This window comes from Lissotriton vulgaris, chromosome 6 (assembly GCF_964263255.1).
Source record: "Lissotriton vulgaris chromosome 6, aLisVul1.2, whole genome shotgun sequence".
NCBI lineage: Eukaryota > Metazoa > Chordata > Amphibia > Caudata > Salamandridae > Lissotriton > Lissotriton vulgaris.
Genome location: NC_141694.1, coordinates 1332999114 through 1333019104, shown reverse-complemented (window position 1 = coordinate 1333019104; position 19991 = coordinate 1332999114). Strand labels below are relative to the sequence as shown.

The 19991-nt window shown below is 44.3% G+C and overlaps 1 protein-coding gene across 2 annotated transcripts in view; it reads left to right on the top strand.

The window, feature by feature from the left end:
• Window positions 1-18616, top strand: part of ZC3H6 (zinc finger CCCH-type containing 6) — a 361631-nt gene extending 343015 nt beyond the window's left edge. For both annotated transcript variants that reach the window (XM_086927473.1, XM_086927474.1), the window contains one exon: window positions 15440-18616. In XM_086927473.1, coding sequence (XP_086783599.1) covers window positions 15440-17001 — 1562 coding nt within the window. In that variant the 3' untranslated portion in view covers window positions 17002-18616. The remainder of the gene's footprint in view (window positions 1-15439) is intronic.
• Window positions 18617-19991: the final 1375 nt, after the last annotated feature.

Here is a 19991-nt window from a genome sequence, read left to right as displayed (position 1 = left end):
AGCTCCATGCTGACCCCATTGAAGTGCACTTTCTTTTTGACACCTTTTCCGTCTCAGAGAGGACTGTCAAGACTCTGCCTATGTTGAAGGGTGTCTTAAAGCATGCTGGGGAGATCTTTAAAGAGCCTACGAGAGCCAGGGTGATAAACCCTAGAATTGAGAAGAACTATAAACCGGCACCTAGTCACCCTACTTACATCAAGGGACAGTTGCCTCTGGACTCTCTTGTTGTTTCTAATGCCCGGAAGAGGGCTAACTCACAAACAACTGGTGATGCTCCTCCCCCAGATAAAGAATCTAAGGTGTTTGAGGCATCGGGGAAAAGGGTGGCAGCTCAAGCGGCCAATATCTGGCGCATTTCAAATACACAAGCACTTCTAGCAAGGTATGACAGGGCACACTATGACACACTGGAGACCCTGTTGCAGCACCTGCCAGACGAATACAAAGAGGCAGCTGAGATGCTCATCCAAGAGGTATACTCAGACATGAGTCCCTTTCTCACTGCTCCATCAGGATTCAAGCAAGCCGGGCCGAAGAAGGCTGAAATGCCAGAAACCGGTCCCCGGTAGCTTGTCTCCTTTCTGGTGAAGAATTGGCTCGGTAGTTTAGTCTGCCCTGTTCCCATGATGCACTGGGCCAGGGACAGACTGATTTGCATATAGCCAGGTTCTGAGCTGGGATGGGGCAGTGAGATAAATAACGGTGATGGATCAAGCCCTGATCTTTGGACTGGGTAAGAGTGGTCTGTTTAACTCAGACACTCTGTTCATCACCACCCCCTTTTCTAAATCGTTTTTGGCCACTATAGGTGTGGCAGGGTATACTCAGACATGAGTCCCTTTCTCACTGCTCCATCAGGATTCAAGCAAGCCGGGCCGAAGAAGGCTGAAATGCCAGAAACCGGTCCCCGGTAGCTTGTCTCCTTTCTGGTGAAGAATTGGCTCGGTAGTTTAGTCTGCCCTGTTCCCATGATGCACTGGGCCAGGGACAGACTGATTTGCATATAGCCAGGTTCTGAGCTGGGATGGGGCAGTGAGATAAATAACGGTGATGGATCAAGCCCTGATCTTTGGACTGGGTAAGAGTGGTCTGTTTAACTCAGACACTCTGTTCATCACCACCCCCCTTTTCTAAATCGTTTTTGGCCACTATAGGTGTGGCAGGGTATACTCAGACATGAGTCCCTTTCTCACTGCTCCATCAGGATTCAAGCAAGCCGGGCCGAAGAAGGCTGAAATGCCAGAAACCGGTCCCCGGTAGCTTGTCTCCTTTCTGGTGAAGAATTGGCTCGGTAGTTTAGTCTGCCCTGTTCCCATGATGCACTGGGCCAGGGACAGACTGATTTGCATATAGCCAGGTTCTGAGCTGGGATGGGGCAGTGAGATAAATAACGGTGATGGATCAAGCCCTGATCTTTGGACTGGGTAAGAGTGGTCTGTTTAACTCAGACACTCTGTTCATCACCACCCCCTTTTCTAAATCGTTTTTGGCCACTATAGGTGTGGCAGGGTATACTCAGACATGAGTCCCTTTCTCACTGCTCCATCAGGATTCAAGCAAGCCGGGCCGAAGAAGGCTGAAATGCCAGAAACCGGTCCCCGGTAGCTTGTCTCCTTTCTGGTGAAGAATTGGCTCGGTAGTTTAGTCTGCCCTGTTCCCATGATGCACTGGGCCAGGGACAGACTGATTTGCATATAGCCAGGTTCTGAGCTGGGATGGGGCAGTGAGATAAATAACGGTGATGGATCAAGCCCTGATCTTTGGACTGGGTAAGAGTGGTCTGTTTAACTCAGACACTCTGTTCATCACCACCCCCTTTTCTAAATCGTTTTTGGCCACTATAGGTGTGGCAGGGTATACTCAGACATGAGTCCCTTTCTCACTGCTCCATCAGGATTCAAGCAAGCCGGGCCGAAGAAGGCTGAAATGCCAGAAACCGGTCCCCGGTAGCTTGTCTCCTTTCTGGTGAAGAATTGGCTCGGTAGTTTAGTCTGCCCTGTTCCCATGATGCACTGGGCCAGGGACAGACTGATTTGCATATAGCCAGGTTCTGAGCTGGGATGGGGCAGTGAGATAAATAACGGTGATGGATCAAGCCCTGATCTTTGGACTGGGTAAGAGTGGTCTGTTTAACTCAGACACTCTGTTCATCACCACCCCCTTTTCTAAATCGTTTTTGGCCACTATAGGTGTGGCAGGGTATACTCAGACATGAGTCCCTTTCTCACTGCTCCATCAGGATTCAAGCAAGCCGGGCCGAAGAAGGCTGAAATGCCAGAAACCGGTCCCCGGTAGCTTGTCTCCTTTCTGGTGAAGAATTGGCTCGGTAGTTTAGTCTGCCCTGTTCCCATGATGCACTGGGCCAGGGACAGACTGATTTGCATATAGCCAGGTTCTGAGCTGGGATGGGGCAGTGAGATAAATAACGGTGATGGATCAAGCCCTGATCTTTGGACTGGGTAAGAGTGGTCTGTTTAACTCAGACACTCTGTTCATCACCACCCCCTTTTCTAAATCATCCAAGAGGGGAAGCTGATATCCAACGCTTCTATTAAATGTGCGCTGGACGCGGCTGACACCGCGGCCAGAGCTATAAACACTAGTGTCATGCTGAGATGACATGCCTGGCTCAGAGTCTCAGGATTTAAGCCGGAGATACAGACCACCATTCTTAATCAGACTGTTAACCCCGATCATCTATTTGGCCAGAGGTGGACACCACCTTGGAGAAGATCAAAAAGGACACTGAAACTGCTAAGTCCATGGGGGCTCTGCAGTCCCAGCAGTTCAGGGGTGGTTCTTTTCGTCGCTAAAGCACTAGATGTGTTTCCAGAGGCCAGCTCTCCCAAACCACACAGTACTATAAACTCAACAAGCAGACCACATACACCAAACAAAATCGAGGTGGATATCGTGGCAACAGCGCCAAAGGCAGAGGTCGTGGAAACAACAACTCCAGATCCTCCGCCACTAACAAACAGTGACGCCTTGTCACTGCCCCCCGACCACGCAACACTGGTCAGGGGGAGACTCCAACTTGTTCCTGCCAGTCTGGAAGTCCATCACCACAGACAGGTGAGTCATACAGCTTATATGGTACGGTTATTGTCTGGAGTTGACATCCACTCCACCCAGCATACCCCCAAGACACCGTCCTATGTCCGCCGAGCACTTGCACTTATTGCAGCAGGAGGTCCTCGTCATGCTGCAAAAAGGGGCAATCTAGCTTGTGCCTGTGCAAGAAAGAGGCACAGTGGTTTACTCCCTGTACTTCTTAATACCAAAGAAGGACGGGTCCCTCAGACCCGTACTGGACCTCAGACCCCTCAATCAGTACATCCTGTCGGAGCACTTTCACATGCTGACCCTGCAGAAAGTCCTACCGTTGCTCAGTCAAGGGGATTTTCTCGCAACCTTAGATCTGAAGGATGCGTATTTTCATATTCCGCTGCACCCGTCACAAAAAAAATACCTACGGTTCACCATCCACAACCAACATTACCAGTTCAAGGTTCTGCCCTTTGGGGTCACCACGGCACCCAGGGTGTTTACAAAGTGCCTGGCGACAGTGGCAGCACACCTAAGGAGACAGAGCATTCACGTCTATCCTTATCTGGACGACTGGCTCATCCAGGCAAAGTCGGCCCAGCAGTGTGCCGCCCACATGTCCCACACCATTCACCTTCTTCATTATCTGGGATTCTCACTGAATTACCCAAAGTTCCACCTGCAACCCGCCCACATACGGCAGTATCTGGGTGCGACAATAAACACTCTGGCAGCCACAGCACAGCCGAATTCAGTGAGGGTCAGCAGCATTCAATCGCTGATACAAAAATTCAGACCTCAACACTCGCTTCCAGCACAAGTGTTCATGCAGTTGATAGGCATGATGGCCTCCTGCATCTCCATAGTCCCGCACGCGAGACTACATATGCGTCCGCTTCAGGAGTGCTTAGCACGTCAGTGGACTCAGGCTCACGGACAGTTGAAAGACCTAGTATTGGTGAGCGGTCGGGCATACAACTCTCTGCATTGGTGGAATCCACAAAACCTTTGCAAGGGACGACCGTTCCGGGAGCCTGTGCCACAGATCATCCTGACGACGGACGCTTCTCTCCAGGGATGGGGAGCTCATGTACTCCACTACACTGTGCAGGGACTCTGGACACCACAGCAAAGGAAGATGCACATCAATGTTCTAGAACTGATGGCTATCTTCATGGCAATGAAAGCCTTCAGAGTACATCTGTGCAACAAGGTCGTGTTGATCAGGACGGACAACATGACGGCAATGTACTACATTCCGAAACAGGGAGGAACACACTCTCCACAGTTGTCTCATCTGGCTCAGAGCATGTGGAAGTGGGCCATTCAGAGAAACATCTTCCTCCTGGCAGAACACCTCCCAGGCAAGGACAATCAGATGGCGGACCTGCTCAGCAGGTACAGCCACCAGATGCACGAGTGGGAGTTACATCCATCAGTACTCCACCCGTACTTCCAAAGGTGGGGTCATCCAGAGATAGACCTGTTCGCCACAAAGGAGAACGCAAAATGCCGAAGCTTTGCCGCCAGGTTTCCACACCCACAGTCGCAGGGCAATGCGATATGGATGAACTGGTCAGGCAAATTTGTGTACGCTTTTCCCCCAGCACCTCTAATACCGCTGGTGACACGCAAGCTGAAGCAGCACTCAATGACTCTCATCCTGGTTGCTCCAACGTGGGCTCGCCAACCATGGTACACCACGTTTCTGGAACTGTCCGTGGTGCCGCATCAGCGGCTGCGCCTCACACCCAGGCTTTTAACGCAGAGCCATGGTGACATTCAGCATCCAGATCCGCAACAGCTCAACCTGGCGATCTGGCTCCTGAGGTCTTAGAGTTTGGCTACCTCAACTTACCTCCTGACTGTATGGGCATCATCCGGGAGGCAAGGAAGCCCACCACAAGAGCATGCTATGCGGCGAAATGGAAGCGGTTTGTCATTTATTGTGCAGACAACAACATTAACCCGCTGGATGCATCTATTCAAAACATCATTTGTTATCTCTTACATCTGTACAAATGTAATCTGGCCTATGCTTCCATTCGTATACATTTATCCGCAATGGCTGCTTATCTCCAAAACAGACAGCACCTCTCACTTTTCAAGGTGCCTGCCATTAAAGCTTTTCTAGAAGGACTCAAACGAGTCATTCCTCCGCGGACGCCACCAGCTCCAGAGTGGAACTTCAATGTGATCCTCACCAGGCTGATGGGTCTGCCTTTTAAGCCACTGCATTCCTGCGAAATTCCATTCTTAACATGGAAAGTGGCTTTCCTTATAGCGATTACGTCGCTACGACGAGTTAGTGAACTCCAGGCACTAACTATCCATGAGCCATTTATTCAGATTCATTCTAACAGGGTGGTGCTTCGCACTAACCCTAAATTCCTTCCTAAGGTAGTGTCTCAGTTCCATATCAACCAGACTATAGAACTACCTGTGTTCTTCCAAAATCCAGAGTCACTTGCGAAGAGAATGCTCCACACACTTGACGTCAAAAGGGCCCTAATGTACTACATTGATAGGACCAAAGATTTTAGGAAGACTAAACAACTCTTTGTTGCCTTTGCGCCACAACACAAAGGTAACCCCATTTCCAAGGCTGGTGTAGCCAGGTAGATCGTTAAATGTATTCAGATCTGCTATCAGAAAGCCAAGCGCACTCTCACCATTCCACCACGGGCCCACTCCACCGCAAGTTGGGGGCCTCCATGGCTTTCCTTGGAAATATTCCTTTGGAAGACATATGTAGAGCAGCCACATGGTCTACCACACACACATTTACAAAACATTACTGTGTTGATGTGCACTCCAGACAGCAGACAGCTGTAGGGCAGGCTGTTCTAAAAACACTTTTCCAAACTGCTGCAGCTGGCACGGGCGGCCGCCGTTAATGGAGGGACTGTTATGTATTCTATGCACAGATATGAATTCAGCAGCCCACATGCCTCGAACCGAATATGCTACTTACCAGTATGCATCTGTTCTTGGCATGTAGGGCTGCTGACATTCATATCGCCCGCCCTCCTCCCCGGCGCCTGTAGCGGCTGCAGCATTCACACATACTTCTAGCATGGTCATCATTCACTTAGTTTCACTCCATCTTGGCCACAATGGCTAAAAACAATCTGAGGATGGAGTCGATGCCCATGCGCACTGTAGTCCAGGGGAGGAACCACCTATCTCGTGATACTTCGAAGACTCTTCCAGGACAACAATGTGCGATCATCCGGACCCAACACTAGGCGGCGATCTATGCACAGATATGAATGTCAGCAGCCCTACTTGCCAAGAACAGATGCATACTGGTAAGTAGCATATTCGTTACACTTCCCTCTTCAAATTACCATTTGTGATGCCAGTTCTGAAGGTTTGATGCACGTTTTCCAAAACCCTTCATCATTCCTCAGGTGGACCGTAACTCAGTCCTCACTTTTCTTACTGGTGCACCGTTCAAGCCTGTGCATAGTGGTTCCCTGGCACTTTTTACAACTAATATAGTGTTTCTTTTCTCAGTAACTTCTGTGTGCCGTTTCAGTGAACTGTAGGTGTTGCGAGCCCATAGACATTGCTGATAAATCGGCACAGAGGGCCCTAACATGACTTTGCCTTTCTAAATGTGTCAGTTCATTACTATTCAAGGGCCTTTACTACCCCACAGCCTTCAAAAGAGGAGAGGCTCCATCGCTTTGTGACCAAGAGAGATTTTATATTGAATGCACAAAGGATTACTGTGTTGATGACCAGCTCTCAGTTGGGTTTGGCACTGTCAAACGGGGAATGTGGTACAGAAAAGAAGTCTTATTAAGGTCAGTGGTCCTCTGTATTAAGACATGTTTTACTTGCCCATAAAGGACACTTCCCCCAATGGTCAACCCACAGGTGTCTACTAGCCCATTCCACCAGGCCTAAAGCCACTGCAACATCATTAGTAAGAGGGATTTCCTATCCTTAATATATCTGTCAAGCTGCACAATGGTCTTCCATGCACACCTTCGGAAAGCACTACTAGCACCTCAAAAGCCAGTTTCCCAGGGAGGGACATTTTGCCTACTCAGTTCTGCAGCACTTGTTGGTCTCATCCTCAGAGCCTTCACCCTTTGGCAATTACTGCTTTAGTATCTACTCTAAAGGTGAAGAATTTTCTGTTGAATGTATTAATCAGAAGAACAAGTTACTTAACCATTGGTAACTCTCTTTCCTGTGGATACTCCAAAGGCTTAATACTGTCCACCAGAAAGAGTGTTTGTTTTATTTCCTAATTGCATCATCCCACACTAAGTGGTAGATGGCTTGGAATTTATTGTGAATGTGCAAATACATTTGGAGATTTAATTGGAAATATTTGATGAGGAAGCAGCTATTGAGGAACTGCGATTTTTAGCATAATCGCTGTTAAATATTATTTTTAAAAAAAGTGTTGAAATGACTGGGGAGTGATACGTGTTTAAAGTCAGTACAATACGAATAGTTAATAATATATCCCCATTATGCCTGACCTGAAGAGACATATTTATTTAAAAATATAGGGCCCGATTCTCAAAAGTAATCTGAGACAAAATCCTAACTTTACGATTTTTGGTATTCACTAAGGCATTTAGGAGTAGTAAAGGTAGGATTCCTAACTTTACTACTCCTAATTGCCTTTTGTGAATACCGAAAGTCGTAAAGTTAGAATATTGTCTCCGTTTAGGAACGGTAAAGTTAGGAATCCTAACTTTACTACTCCCAAATGCCTTTTGTGAATACAGAAAGTTGTAAAGTTAGGATTTTGTCTAAGATTACCTTTGTTTATCTCGCCAATACACAATAGAGAAAATGAGTGAGAAGGAGGAGTGGCAGGAACATCTAACCCCTTCCTTAGTATTTAACACAATCCACAAGAGGAGAATGTTTTATAGAAAATTTCTTCTATAAGCAGAGCTTTCTATCATGGCGGTGGCATTTAGTATTTTCTGATGGATATCCAGGATGACAGACGGGATATGCAAATTTTCACCTCAGTGCTCCAGTGCCATCTAAGTTGCGGCGTGCGACTCCACGTTGGCTTTGCTCTATCCCATAAGTGACAAGAGCAGAGTCCCATATTTTGTCGGTTTTTTACACTTTTCAAATTTTAGATGCAGTTTGCAAGGCAACAATGCCCTGATCTACTATTTCAGGGTTCAAGCGGCGCTGTGACTTTCAGAAACATCAGTCAGTGACAGGCCTGTACGAGGTTTGCCTTTGGTGTCTGGGCTCTGGGTGCAACTCCTGGTTGTGTGAAGAGTGTGCCCTCATGCACCAAAAAGTATCCAAGATCATCAAGCGAAGTTATACATCACCAAGCATTGAAACCTAGTGTAAGTCTCGATCGCACACCAATTCACAGGCGCAGACCCACTCTCACTCTCTAGGCTGATCCATGAACAGGTCCTTTTCGCAATTGAAACTGTCAGGTAAGTCAAAAAGGAAAAACAAAAAGGTGAAGCAGGACTTAACCCCATCCTGCCACTCTTCATAGAAAGAGAAGTTGGGAGTGCATCAAGTTGCCAATTGATCTTGCTCTCAATCCACGCTTGAGGAGCAGATTACACAATTGATCCCAATTTGCCCGGAATTCCTGGGGCATTGGCGATGCTGCAGCAACTTGAGGTCTTGAAAGAGGCCCTACTTCATAGTTTTAGCCCTCTTCCAGCTCCCTCAGGCACGTTTTGCCCAGAGTTCTGAAGATCAGGAATGAACGGACCTAAGTCATCCTAGTGGCTCTGGATTGAGCCAGGAGAGTACAGTACCCAGAACGTCTGGGAATAATTATCTGTCCTCCAATCAGGTTACCACTTCCGGAGGATCTTCTGTTGCATCAGCAGGGCATGATTAGCCATCCAAACCTGCACAACCCACTCCTCGTGTGGGGAATGAGTGGCAGCTGTTGACTGTTCCATCAACCATTTGAGGTTGTGGATGTTGTCCTTACTGCCAGACACCCCTTTACAAAATCTACTGGGACAGATTTAAAGCCCAAAATAGAGTCCACAATACAGATCCCTTACAAGCAAAAATGTTGGATATTTTATTGTGCCTTTGGTTCAGACAAGTCTTGCCATGAGGCACTGTTAAAGATTATATGTCCGCTCTTTTAACATTTGCTAGACCAACCGCCCTTGTTCAAATCACATGTTTATTAAAGTTTTGAGATGCATGTCCCCTCCCCAATCTGTGTGTGATGCCACAGTGAGACCTTAAATTGGTCCTGACGTTCCTCATGTGCACCTCCTTTGAGCCGAAGTACAGCTGCTCGTTGGGTCTTCTAACTCTCTAGACTGTCCTTATTGCATTACGTTGAGCTCATAGCTTGAGTAAACTCCAGACTTTGTTGGTGTAACTGCCCTTTTTTTTGCAGACTAACTGTGCTGTTGACTCAGGCAGCCTTCTTCCCGGAAGTCGTGATTACTTTGCATGTTGGGCAGTCCATCACTCTTCTGGTGTTTTTACCCCACCTCATCCCTCGAAAGAGGAGGAGATGATCCTTCAGCTGGAACCGAAGAAAGATTTAAATCTGTTACATCGATCCCAGCAAAAACCAACGGGTGGACACTCCACTTTTTGTGGGTTTCTCTGGGGCAAAGAAAATTTAGGCAGTGCAGCAAAAGACTGTCAAGGTGGAGAGATTTCTGTCTTAAAATCTGCTGTGTATTGGCTAAAAAGCAGCCTCTAGAAAGTCTAAGAGTACATTTCACTAGGGCTAAGGATTTAACCACTGAGTCAGCATGCAAACTGTCTGTCCTGAACATCTGTCAGGCTGCAATTTTGGCGTCTGTGCACATGTTCATGAAGCGCTACTGCCAAGTCGGATGGGTAGGGCACTTTCCCTGTTTTGTCATGTGACTTTTATGGTCTGAGCCTACACCACAGAATCTCTATCTTGGGAAGTACTGTTCTTGCATCTATTCTACAGTTGAGGAATCTGCGACTAGAAGTATCCAGAAGAAGAACAAGTAACTTACCCTAGGTAATAATGTGTTCGGGGCATGTGAGCTGGAGATCACATGCTTTGCATACTTCTGCCATCTAGTGTTGGGTCCGGATGTTTGCAAGGAGTTTTTCTTTGAAGAAGTCTTTCCAGTCACGAGGTAAGGTGACTCCCCCGTTCAGTGATACTGCGCATGGACATCAACTCCATTGTCAGCTAATTTTTTTTCGCCATCGGGTTCGGACGTGTATTGCTGCACTCCAGTTCAAAAACATTCTTTTGGTTCCCCTGAGTGCGTAATCCACTCTACCCTCGTCGGTATTGTTTCGTACGCGTATACCACTTCTCCATGTAGAGTATTGGTTGAAGAAATTTCGATTGAAAGACTCATGGAAGGCTGTCAGGCCTAACCGCGTCTGTCTACCTCGCAGTCGATGGAACAGACTCCATTCAAATTTTGTCCTCGGTGCCACGCACAGTATCCGTGCACCGACTCTCACGAAGAGTACAACTAACTCAACTGCAACACTTGCAGATCGTTTGATCGGAGAAAACGCTCCACGATCGTCTGGCTCAATGTCGTGAAATGCAAAGCCAGAACATCGAATACTCGCCAGACATTTTTGGTGAAGGATCCGAGTAGGAAGAATTTGATGCACAAGGGGCCAAAGAGGAGAAAAACGCACCACGTTGGCACCAAGAGGATGTTTTTAACGCCCCGCATCCCGCTCAGCAACAAACCACATCGCTAAGCCTTCCAACTCAGGATCGAGTCGGCCAAAGTCATGCACCGACCCTCAACCTATAAGCTCCAAGCCGAAGACTGCTTCTGAGCCAAAACCATTGATGCCAAAATAAAAAATGGCTTCAGAACCCAATCTTCCACGCCGAAAAGACATTCCACCCCAGCACCTAAGTCCTCAGTGCCGAAACTGAAAAATGCTCCTTCACAGCTGCAGGATCTAATTTCCGATGTCCCACCTCCCAAATTGGACCCAAAACAAAATGAACTTTACATTCATTCTGATACAGGACATCTTCTTACTAAAATGCCTCAGAAGCACAAACCTCAGTCAGAGGACATACATTATACGATTTCTTTAAAGGGGAAGAATGTTGGAACTAACCCTTCTCCTCCACCATGTTCCCCTACAGATTTACCACCTTCTCCAGCATTAGAACATTCACTTATAACACCAACTAACTCTCCACCACCGCAGCCTGGTGACGATGACGGATATACTCATGTACCTGTAGATCCCTCGAAAGACTACAGTACTTATTCACCTACGGACAATGGCCCAGACCTTTCCCTACAATGTAGGGTATTTAGAATTACTTGCTAGAGCTGCAGAATATCACGAGGTGCAATTACAAAAAGGCTCCCTAGAGAAAGATTTCTTGTTTGAAACTTTCAGTAGTACACACAGATCTTGTCAAACTCTCCCTATGCTCAAAGGTATGATGAGACATGCCAATGATATATTCAACGACCCTGTTCATGCTCGTATTCTTACTCCCAGAATAGACGGAAAATATAAGCCTGCTCCACCTGATCCGGTCTTTATTAAGGGCCAGTTACCACTAGACTCTCTGGGTGTCCCTAAGCCAGTAAACGGGCCAATTTACAAACCTCAGGGGATGCCCCCCCCCCCTCCCCCTCTGGACAAGGAGTAAAAATTATTAGACAACCAGGCAGCGAATCAGTGGCGCATTGCCAACACTCAGGCCCTAATAGCCTTGTATGATAGGGCACATTAGGATGAAATGGAACAATTGCTCCAATATCTCTTAGATGAGCACACAGCTAAAGCTCAAAATTTAGTACAGGAAGGATAGCACACTCCAATTCCTCTATTAGATGTGCTTTAGATGCTAATGAAACCTCAGCTTGAGAGGTTAACACCAGTGTGTCACTCAGGAGCCACGCTTGGCTTAGGATTTCTGGTTTTAAACCGTCTAACAATCCATCTTAAATACTTCATTTGATAAAAAGCATCACTTCAGGCCCGAAGTAGATCAGGCTTTGGAAAAAATGAAGAAAGACACTGAGGTAGCCAAATCAAATAGAGCCCTACAGTCTCCTTCAAATTGTGGCTCCTTTTGTCGCTCCTTCTACCGTGGGGGGTCCAAGACCACATCCTCAGACAACAATGCTGCCTCGTACAAAGGCAACAAGCAATCTTCCTCCACGATAGGCTTTTTTAGAGGAGGATACAAAGGGAACAATAGCAAAGGTAGGGGTAATCGTTCCACACCACGCAATTCCCCTTCCCCTAACAAGCAATGACTTACCTATCCTTGCCTCTGATCATTTAACACCTTTCGGGGAGCGTCTTCTACAATTTCTCCCCATTTGGCAATCCATAACTACAGACAAATGGGTGCTAGAAATTATTAGGAGATTACTACCAATCCTCCAAACATTCCACCTCGTTTTTACAAAATGTCATAGAACATTTACACCCGCTCAAACAGGAAGCCCAGTCTCTCTTGCTAAAAGAAGCCATGGAGCCTGAGCTGTTACAATATCAAGGATCAGGCGTGTACTCCCTGTATTTTCTAATCCCAAAAAGGATGGATCCTTGAGACCTATACTAAACCTTCCAGAACTAAACCACTAGATACTTTCAGAACATTTCCACATGGTGACACTTCGAGTACTCCCACTTCTACAGCAGGGGGAATTTATGTCTACTCTAGACTTAAAAGATGCATATTTCCACATTCCAATTCACCCCTCTCATCGCAAATATCTCAAGATTTATGATACCGGGTCAACATTACCAATTCAAAGTACCACTGTTTGGAGTTCGCACACAGACCAAAACGCAATATGCCCAGGCTTCGACTCAAGGTTCCCACACCCGCTCTTCAAAGGCAATGTCCTATGGATGAACTTGTCAGGGATATTTGCTTACTGTTTTCTGCCTCTCCCATTCATTCTGTTGGTAGTGTGGAAGCTCAGGCAAACATCCCTCACACTAATTCTCATAGCTCCAACATGGGCACATCAACCTAGGTTCACCACCCTGCTACAGCTGTCAGTAGTTCCACACCAAAAGCTGCCTCTCACCTCAAGTCTCCTCATTCAGAGCCATGGAGAAATCAGGCATCCAAATCCCAAAGAACTCAACCTGGCGATCTGGCTCCTGAAGTCATAGAGTTTGGTTATTTACAATTACCACTAGACTGTATGGATATCCTAAAAGAGGCTAGAAAGTCTACTACTAGGGCATGTTATGCAGAAAAATGGAAACAATGTGTTATCTGTTGTACATATAACAATATCAATCGTCTTTGCTTCTGTGCACAACATCTGTTACATTTACAGCAATCTGGACGAGTCGACACATCCATTTGCATGCATCTAATAGCAGTAGCTGCATACTTACAAACAAGACAACACTTTTCTCTATTTCGAGTACCAGTGATTAAAGCCTTTATGGAAGGAGTCAGAAGAGTGATACCACCAAGAGTCCCATCTGCACCAGTATGGAACTTAAACATAGTCCTTTCAAGACTAATGGGTCTCCCATTTGAACCAATACACAGGTATCAATTACAATTTCTCTCATGGAAGGTTGCTTTTTCTCATTGCAAATACTTTACTAAGGAGAGTTGAACCCCAGGCATTAACTATACAAGAGCCCTTCTTTCAGCTGCATAAAGACAGAGGGGTTCTTCGAACCAATCCTAAATTTTGTCCTAAAGTAGTTACTGCTTTTCATATCTATCAATCAATCAGTTGAGTTACCTGTGTTCTTTCCTCAACCTGATTCTGTAGCAAATTGAGCTCTACATACACTTGATGTTAGAAGAGCTCTACTATATTATGTTGAACGAAAAAAAGAATTCCGCAAAACAAATCGGCTTTTTGGCCACCACACAAAGGCAATTCCATATTTAAATTAGGCATTGCAAGATGGATCATGAAATGTATCCAGACACGTTATGGTTAAGCAAAAGGAACTTTGCTAATACCCCCAGAGCACATTCCACTCACGAGATAGGGGCTACTATAGCCTTCTTAGGGAATATTCCCCTAGCTGACATCTGTAAGGCAACAACATGGTCTACACCACATACATTCACCAAGCACTATTGTGTGATGCGTTAGCAAGGCAACAAGCTAATATAGGCCAGGCAGTGCTTAAAAACATTGTTTCAAACAACTACAAAAGCTACAGGTTAGCCACTGCTTTGGATTATAGTGCTGTATAGTCTATGCAAAGCATGTGATCTACAGCTCACATGCCTTGAACGGATAATGTTACTTACTCAGTAAGCATCTGTTCTTGGCATGTAGAGCTGTAGATTCACTCTTGCCTCCCCGTGTACCTGTAGTTGTTGCAGTTCTCACTGTACATACATACGCATGGAGAGCTCTATTTGACACTTACTAACTCCATTCGCACCCTCTGCGGGAAAATAATCCAACAATGGAGTCGATGCCCATGCGCACTATCACCGAAAGGAGTCACCTTACCTCATGATTGGAAAGACTTCTTCAAGGAAAAACAACTTGCAAACATCCTGACCCAACACTAGATGGCATGAGTATGCAAAGCATGTGAATCTACCGCTCTGCATGCCAAGAACAGATGCTTGCTGGGTAAGAATCATTATCCTTCTTGTGGATACTCTATCTGTAGATTAATTACTACCCTCCCACCTCCCCGTTCTGTGGAGTGGTCTCTCTTTACCATCTAGAAACGGTTCTTTTTAGAGATCTGCACACTGGTACCAATAATTTTTGTGTTTTGTGTCCAAGTGCACAGAGAGAGTTGAACAAGAAACTAACATTGACATGCAGGGGTGGTGTGTATATGCAGCTCTGGTCTGTCTCTTCTGGAGTGAAACGAAGTCAACGCAAAGCCACATAGCATCACCTAGTGGCACACTACAATGAAAATTCCCTGATCCAATCTGGCACCTGGACATATTCTAAAGGTGATGAATCTGTGGTTAGGTACAGTATCCACCAGAAAGAGTATTACAACATGTAAGTATCTTGCTATTTTCTCAGATAGGATAATGACAATGCAAGGAGAAGCCAGAAGCACAGGAGGTAGAGGCAAAACAGTAAGTCAATTAAGGAGGCTTTGACCAAACGCAAGACCACAAAGTTTCAGAGTAAAAGTTGCATTTGTAGATTAGGAAGGAAGTAGGATCTGTGAGTCAGATTATCCCCAGGAATAGGTTAGACCAGCTGCCTTGTGTACATCCTTATCCATTGTACACCAATTCTGTGTTTGTTTCTATTTAAAGGCTTGTTAAAAAGTTTATTTTCAGTTTGTCTTCCAATCCTTTTTTTATCTCCTACTTAAGAAATCCCCTTTTGTCTATATTATTAGAACTGTTGTGTGTAGTACTTGTCTGTAGTACTATACTTCTTTAATGATTGACCCCTATATTTTAATATTATTTTAGATGACACAGTTAACTGGTATTCCAGCAGCGAAGAAGAAGAAGGGAGTAGTGTCAAAGCTATTTTGAAAACTTTAAAGAAACAAACTGAGATCATGAGAAATCAGCAGCAACATTCTACAGAACAAGTACTTGTTGCTCCTGCCGATCCAAGACTTGCAAAAGAAAGAAAATTAGGAAGTCAAGTTCTTGACCCTCGTGTAAGAACCTCTGTGATGCCTCCTGTGGCAAAACCTGTGAACAGTACTTCTGCTGACCCACGTGTTACACGGGACCCCAGAAACGTAAAAGCTACTGATGGGGGCAATGCTGGCACGTCTACCAGTGTTATAAAGGTGGATATGCCTCCACTTCGTACTGGAAGTAAGGTCAAACAAAAAGGAATTGAAGATGATGAGGAGGATGCCGAAAGGGAATTAAGAGACAAAGCTGTTCCAATACCATTAGAATCCTTACCTGGCATAATATTAAGAGATCCAAGATCCAAGCTGAGACAGTTCAGCCATATTAAAAAAGATATTATCTTGACCAAGCCAAATTTTGCTAAAGTTATTGTTTGGGCTCCTGAAGACCTTCTTCCAATACCCCCGCCTAAACCTGATCCAGTTTCTTCAATTAATTTACCTTTGCCACCTCTCATTGCAGATCAGACTCTCAACAAGGCAAGAAATGTATTAGGTGATGCCATGCAAACCTCAATGCCGGTAGATCCACGATTAGTCATAAAATTAAAAAATGCTAACGGAACGAGTAGAACTTCCACTGTGGATCAGTCTTCAGAATCATCTACACCTGGTAACAAACTAACAGACCCTCGTTTGAAAAAACATGTGGATCCCAGGCTCCATAGACTTCCCAGCACCGAAACCCACCCTGGAATTTTAAAAGATTCTCTTCCTCCGAAATTACTTCCACGTATAATAAGATCTGGTACTGCTCCCTCGCAAGCTTCAGGAATTTCTTCAGGCAAATCTGACCATGATGTTTTGCCACCATATGCGCCCAAGCTATCTTCAGCCGGGGTGAGAACCGGAGCTCCGAACTCAATACTTCGAAGTATCAGTCTGTATGACCCTAGAGATCACAGCTCTTCATCCACTTTAGATTTGCCTCAGTCAAGTTCAGGAGAGAATGGGGATCTCCAGAGAAAAACTGGCATTTTAAAAAATGCAGGCAAGCCTGAAATTGATCAGTTGGAGCCCTCACTTAAGCCAAAATGTACTGTGGAAACATCGTCGCAGCCACAAACACCTACGATTTCAGATAAAATCACAGACATGTCAACAGATGCTGATGCAGATAAACTCAGTAGTTCAAGCAACTGTCAGTCAAAATCTGATCTTGCACACTCCACTGCTGCCCCTGCAGTGCACAATCTTCCTGTCCAAGGTTTGACTGGACTGATCAGGCCACAGTACAGTGATTCAAGGCAAGTAAAACAGCCCGGTCAGGTGAATCAAGTACAGGATGTAGAAATAAAAGAAGAAGCAAATGTAGACTCTGATGATAAACCACTAAAAGATGTGTTCAAGACTTTTGATCCAACTGCTTCACCCTTTTGTTAGCAAATGATTTGGGGAAAAAACGAAAATAATTATTCTGTGAGGAATGCAGTCTTTTAAGTGGTTTACCTCTTATTATTTATTGTTAAATTATGAGTGACACCTTTGTGCTGCTAACAGTTTCAGAACCATATGTAAATAAAATATATCCTTAGGTCTTAATAAAGCTGTGTTATTTTCAGTGTATATTGTTTCCAGCATTAGCAATTACTAATGTCAGCAGTGTTGTAGTATATATTTATGTACATGTATATATGTATGTATGTATCATTTAATATCTAATTAAGGCACTTTCATTGTAAATAGGATGTTATGAGAATGAATTTGGAAGATGTATTAAACAAGTATAAGCTGTCTTTTGTAAGTGTAATTCATATGAGCACATTGCCATTTTTTAGGATTGTGTACAGAAATAAGCAATATTGTGTAAAATATTTTTCAAAATAATGTTGGAATAATATCATCTGAACAAAGCAGCCACACTTGAACCACTAATATAGACCATCCATAACCACACTGTGTACACTACACATGTATAAACTCATCTCAATACACACACACTTACTTACATACAAGTAGATCATAAAACAGTGTATTTTCTGTTCTATAAAGGGAGGGCCTTGCCTCACAAATTATAGATACAAGTGAATCTGCTGCCACTTTTACTTTGCAGTGACATAATATATTCTATTTATGCTTTTGTCTGACCTATTGATTGTTCTGAAGGATTAAAAAGTCAGATTTAAGGATTTTATTCTACAATGCAATTTTTTGTTGTACACACATTCTCACACATATGACAAATAAACGTGTATATGTAAATATGTACGTATATATGTAGATATATTTACTAAATCCACACTTTGAACTCGTATCTAGACCCGCTCAGGCACTTCACATTTTTAGTAATGTTATCAATACATATTCCTTGTGTAAAATGTATGTATATTATATTGACTTGTACAGACACACACACACTGTATTTAGAATCATTTTTTAAATTATTGTATACTGAAAATGGTGAACTGTGTAAGGGATCATTTAACGTTTTGCTATTCACACTAGTACAAATTTCCTGCGAAGGTGGCATTTCTTTCCATAAAGTATACATAAGAAAGGAATCATGAAAATAGTACTGAAATTGATTTGTAATGTTCAAAGTCACCTTTTCACTCTAAATATTCAGTTTTATTTTTGTAAAATATGCATTTATGTGTAAGGTTTATTTGTAACAATGCAGTACAATGTTTACAGCTAAGATTTCATCCATTTTGTTGTGTTCATTTGTAAATGTTTTGAACATTTGAGAAGGAGGCATAACATTTTATTTTGTACTTGTGTGGTAATGTTGAATGACCCCTTGACTAGAATATTGTTGTGAAAATGCAAAAAATACCAGCGCTCTCAAAGTCTACGAACAGTTTTATTGATTTTGTCAACTCTTCTGTTATGAACTAGTGCTGAAGCATACCTTATGGTTGTGTATTGCAGTGTTTTATGTGTTTAGAAGCATTGTATATGCATTTTTTGTATTTATGTAACTCCAAGACACACAGTTGTTTATTTTATTAATTTTTAGCAAAATATTAAAAATACAGTGAATGTCATTACACAGAAACAACATTTGTAATTGGTGTCGTATCTAGGTTTCTTGTGCATGTTTTCCAGCTACCCAGAGATTTTTGCTTCGATAATAATTGTGTTTAAAATTGTTGGTTTGTCTCAACCATCATGTGGAAGGTTTAGACCTCCAACAGTACTTAGACTTATGGTTTACTTTCATAAACTCTTTGAGCAACCAGTGGCGATATGATGAAAGCTTCTTCTCAGTGAATGTTTATTGTAAAGAAAGAAGTACAGCACCCAGCTTCTGCACCACAGATCTGACACTAATGTGGCACTGAAGAAGATTTGCATGAGAGATCTCTTCTCTTAAAGAAAGACTGATTTTCCTGTCTCTCCCATTGTTTCCTTCCTGAACACCTACCCAGGTATATAACCACTGGGCCACATTCTAAGGCATGTGTCACTCGAAGTACAGGAACTTTAAAAAAAAAATTAACTGGTGGTTCTAGACTTGTTTGTACAGTACTCTAGGATATAAAAATGTGTGAACGTATCTCTTTTTACGCTGGCTTAACTGCATTTATAGTAAGGTTTGGTGCCCTCTATTTCTGGTGAATGGATATTCCTGCAGATTCCTCACCTTCTGGATATTCTTTCCTGGTCCAAAATACCTTACCCTAGCAATACCCCTCCTGAGCTGCCAGGTGACGCATGTGGCTTCAGCCGCAACTTTGCTTCTACGCATGTCTCCGGAGTATATTAGGTTCCAGCTAGCGCACTGACATCTCTTCCTTTGTTTCTGTACCACATCAACTGTCTGTGGCTCTATTTCATCTCACTGACAAATTCCTCAGCTTTTGGCAGTAACTAGGTCAAATGTCTCCTCAGAGAACATAGTAGGGCTTGAAACCTTGCCAGTGGGGTGCATGAAGATGGCACTTTTGGAGACCCATGACGACTGTATGGCAGGGCCAGGCCCTATGACTCTTAGCTTTATGACGTCAAAGGCCATCAGGGAGCGGGAGGCCACATTGATTTTGACTAATACCTGCTGGAAAAGTCTCAGGTAAACTCCCTCTTCCAAACGTAAATCAACTCCCTGAGAATGTTCTCTTATGAGATCTTTTTGTAAAAAGCACAAGAAGCTCATGAGGAAGGAGAAGTCTTCTTCTTCCTTGTAGATGTGGTCCCTCAAGGATGTCTCACATGCCAGACTCTTCGAAGTCAAGTGAACTCCCTAGCCCTTAGAAGTTGAGGTGGTAGTTTCCCAGTCCTTCGGTCAACCACATATGCAGGTTCTGGCTGGGGATGCGGGATCTTTTCAAAATGACTCCACAGCTTTCTGGTTACTCCCTGGTGGAGCGTCCCAACCTGTGGACATGGCAACTCTGACACTTCAGATACTGGGCTGTGGAGGATATAATTCA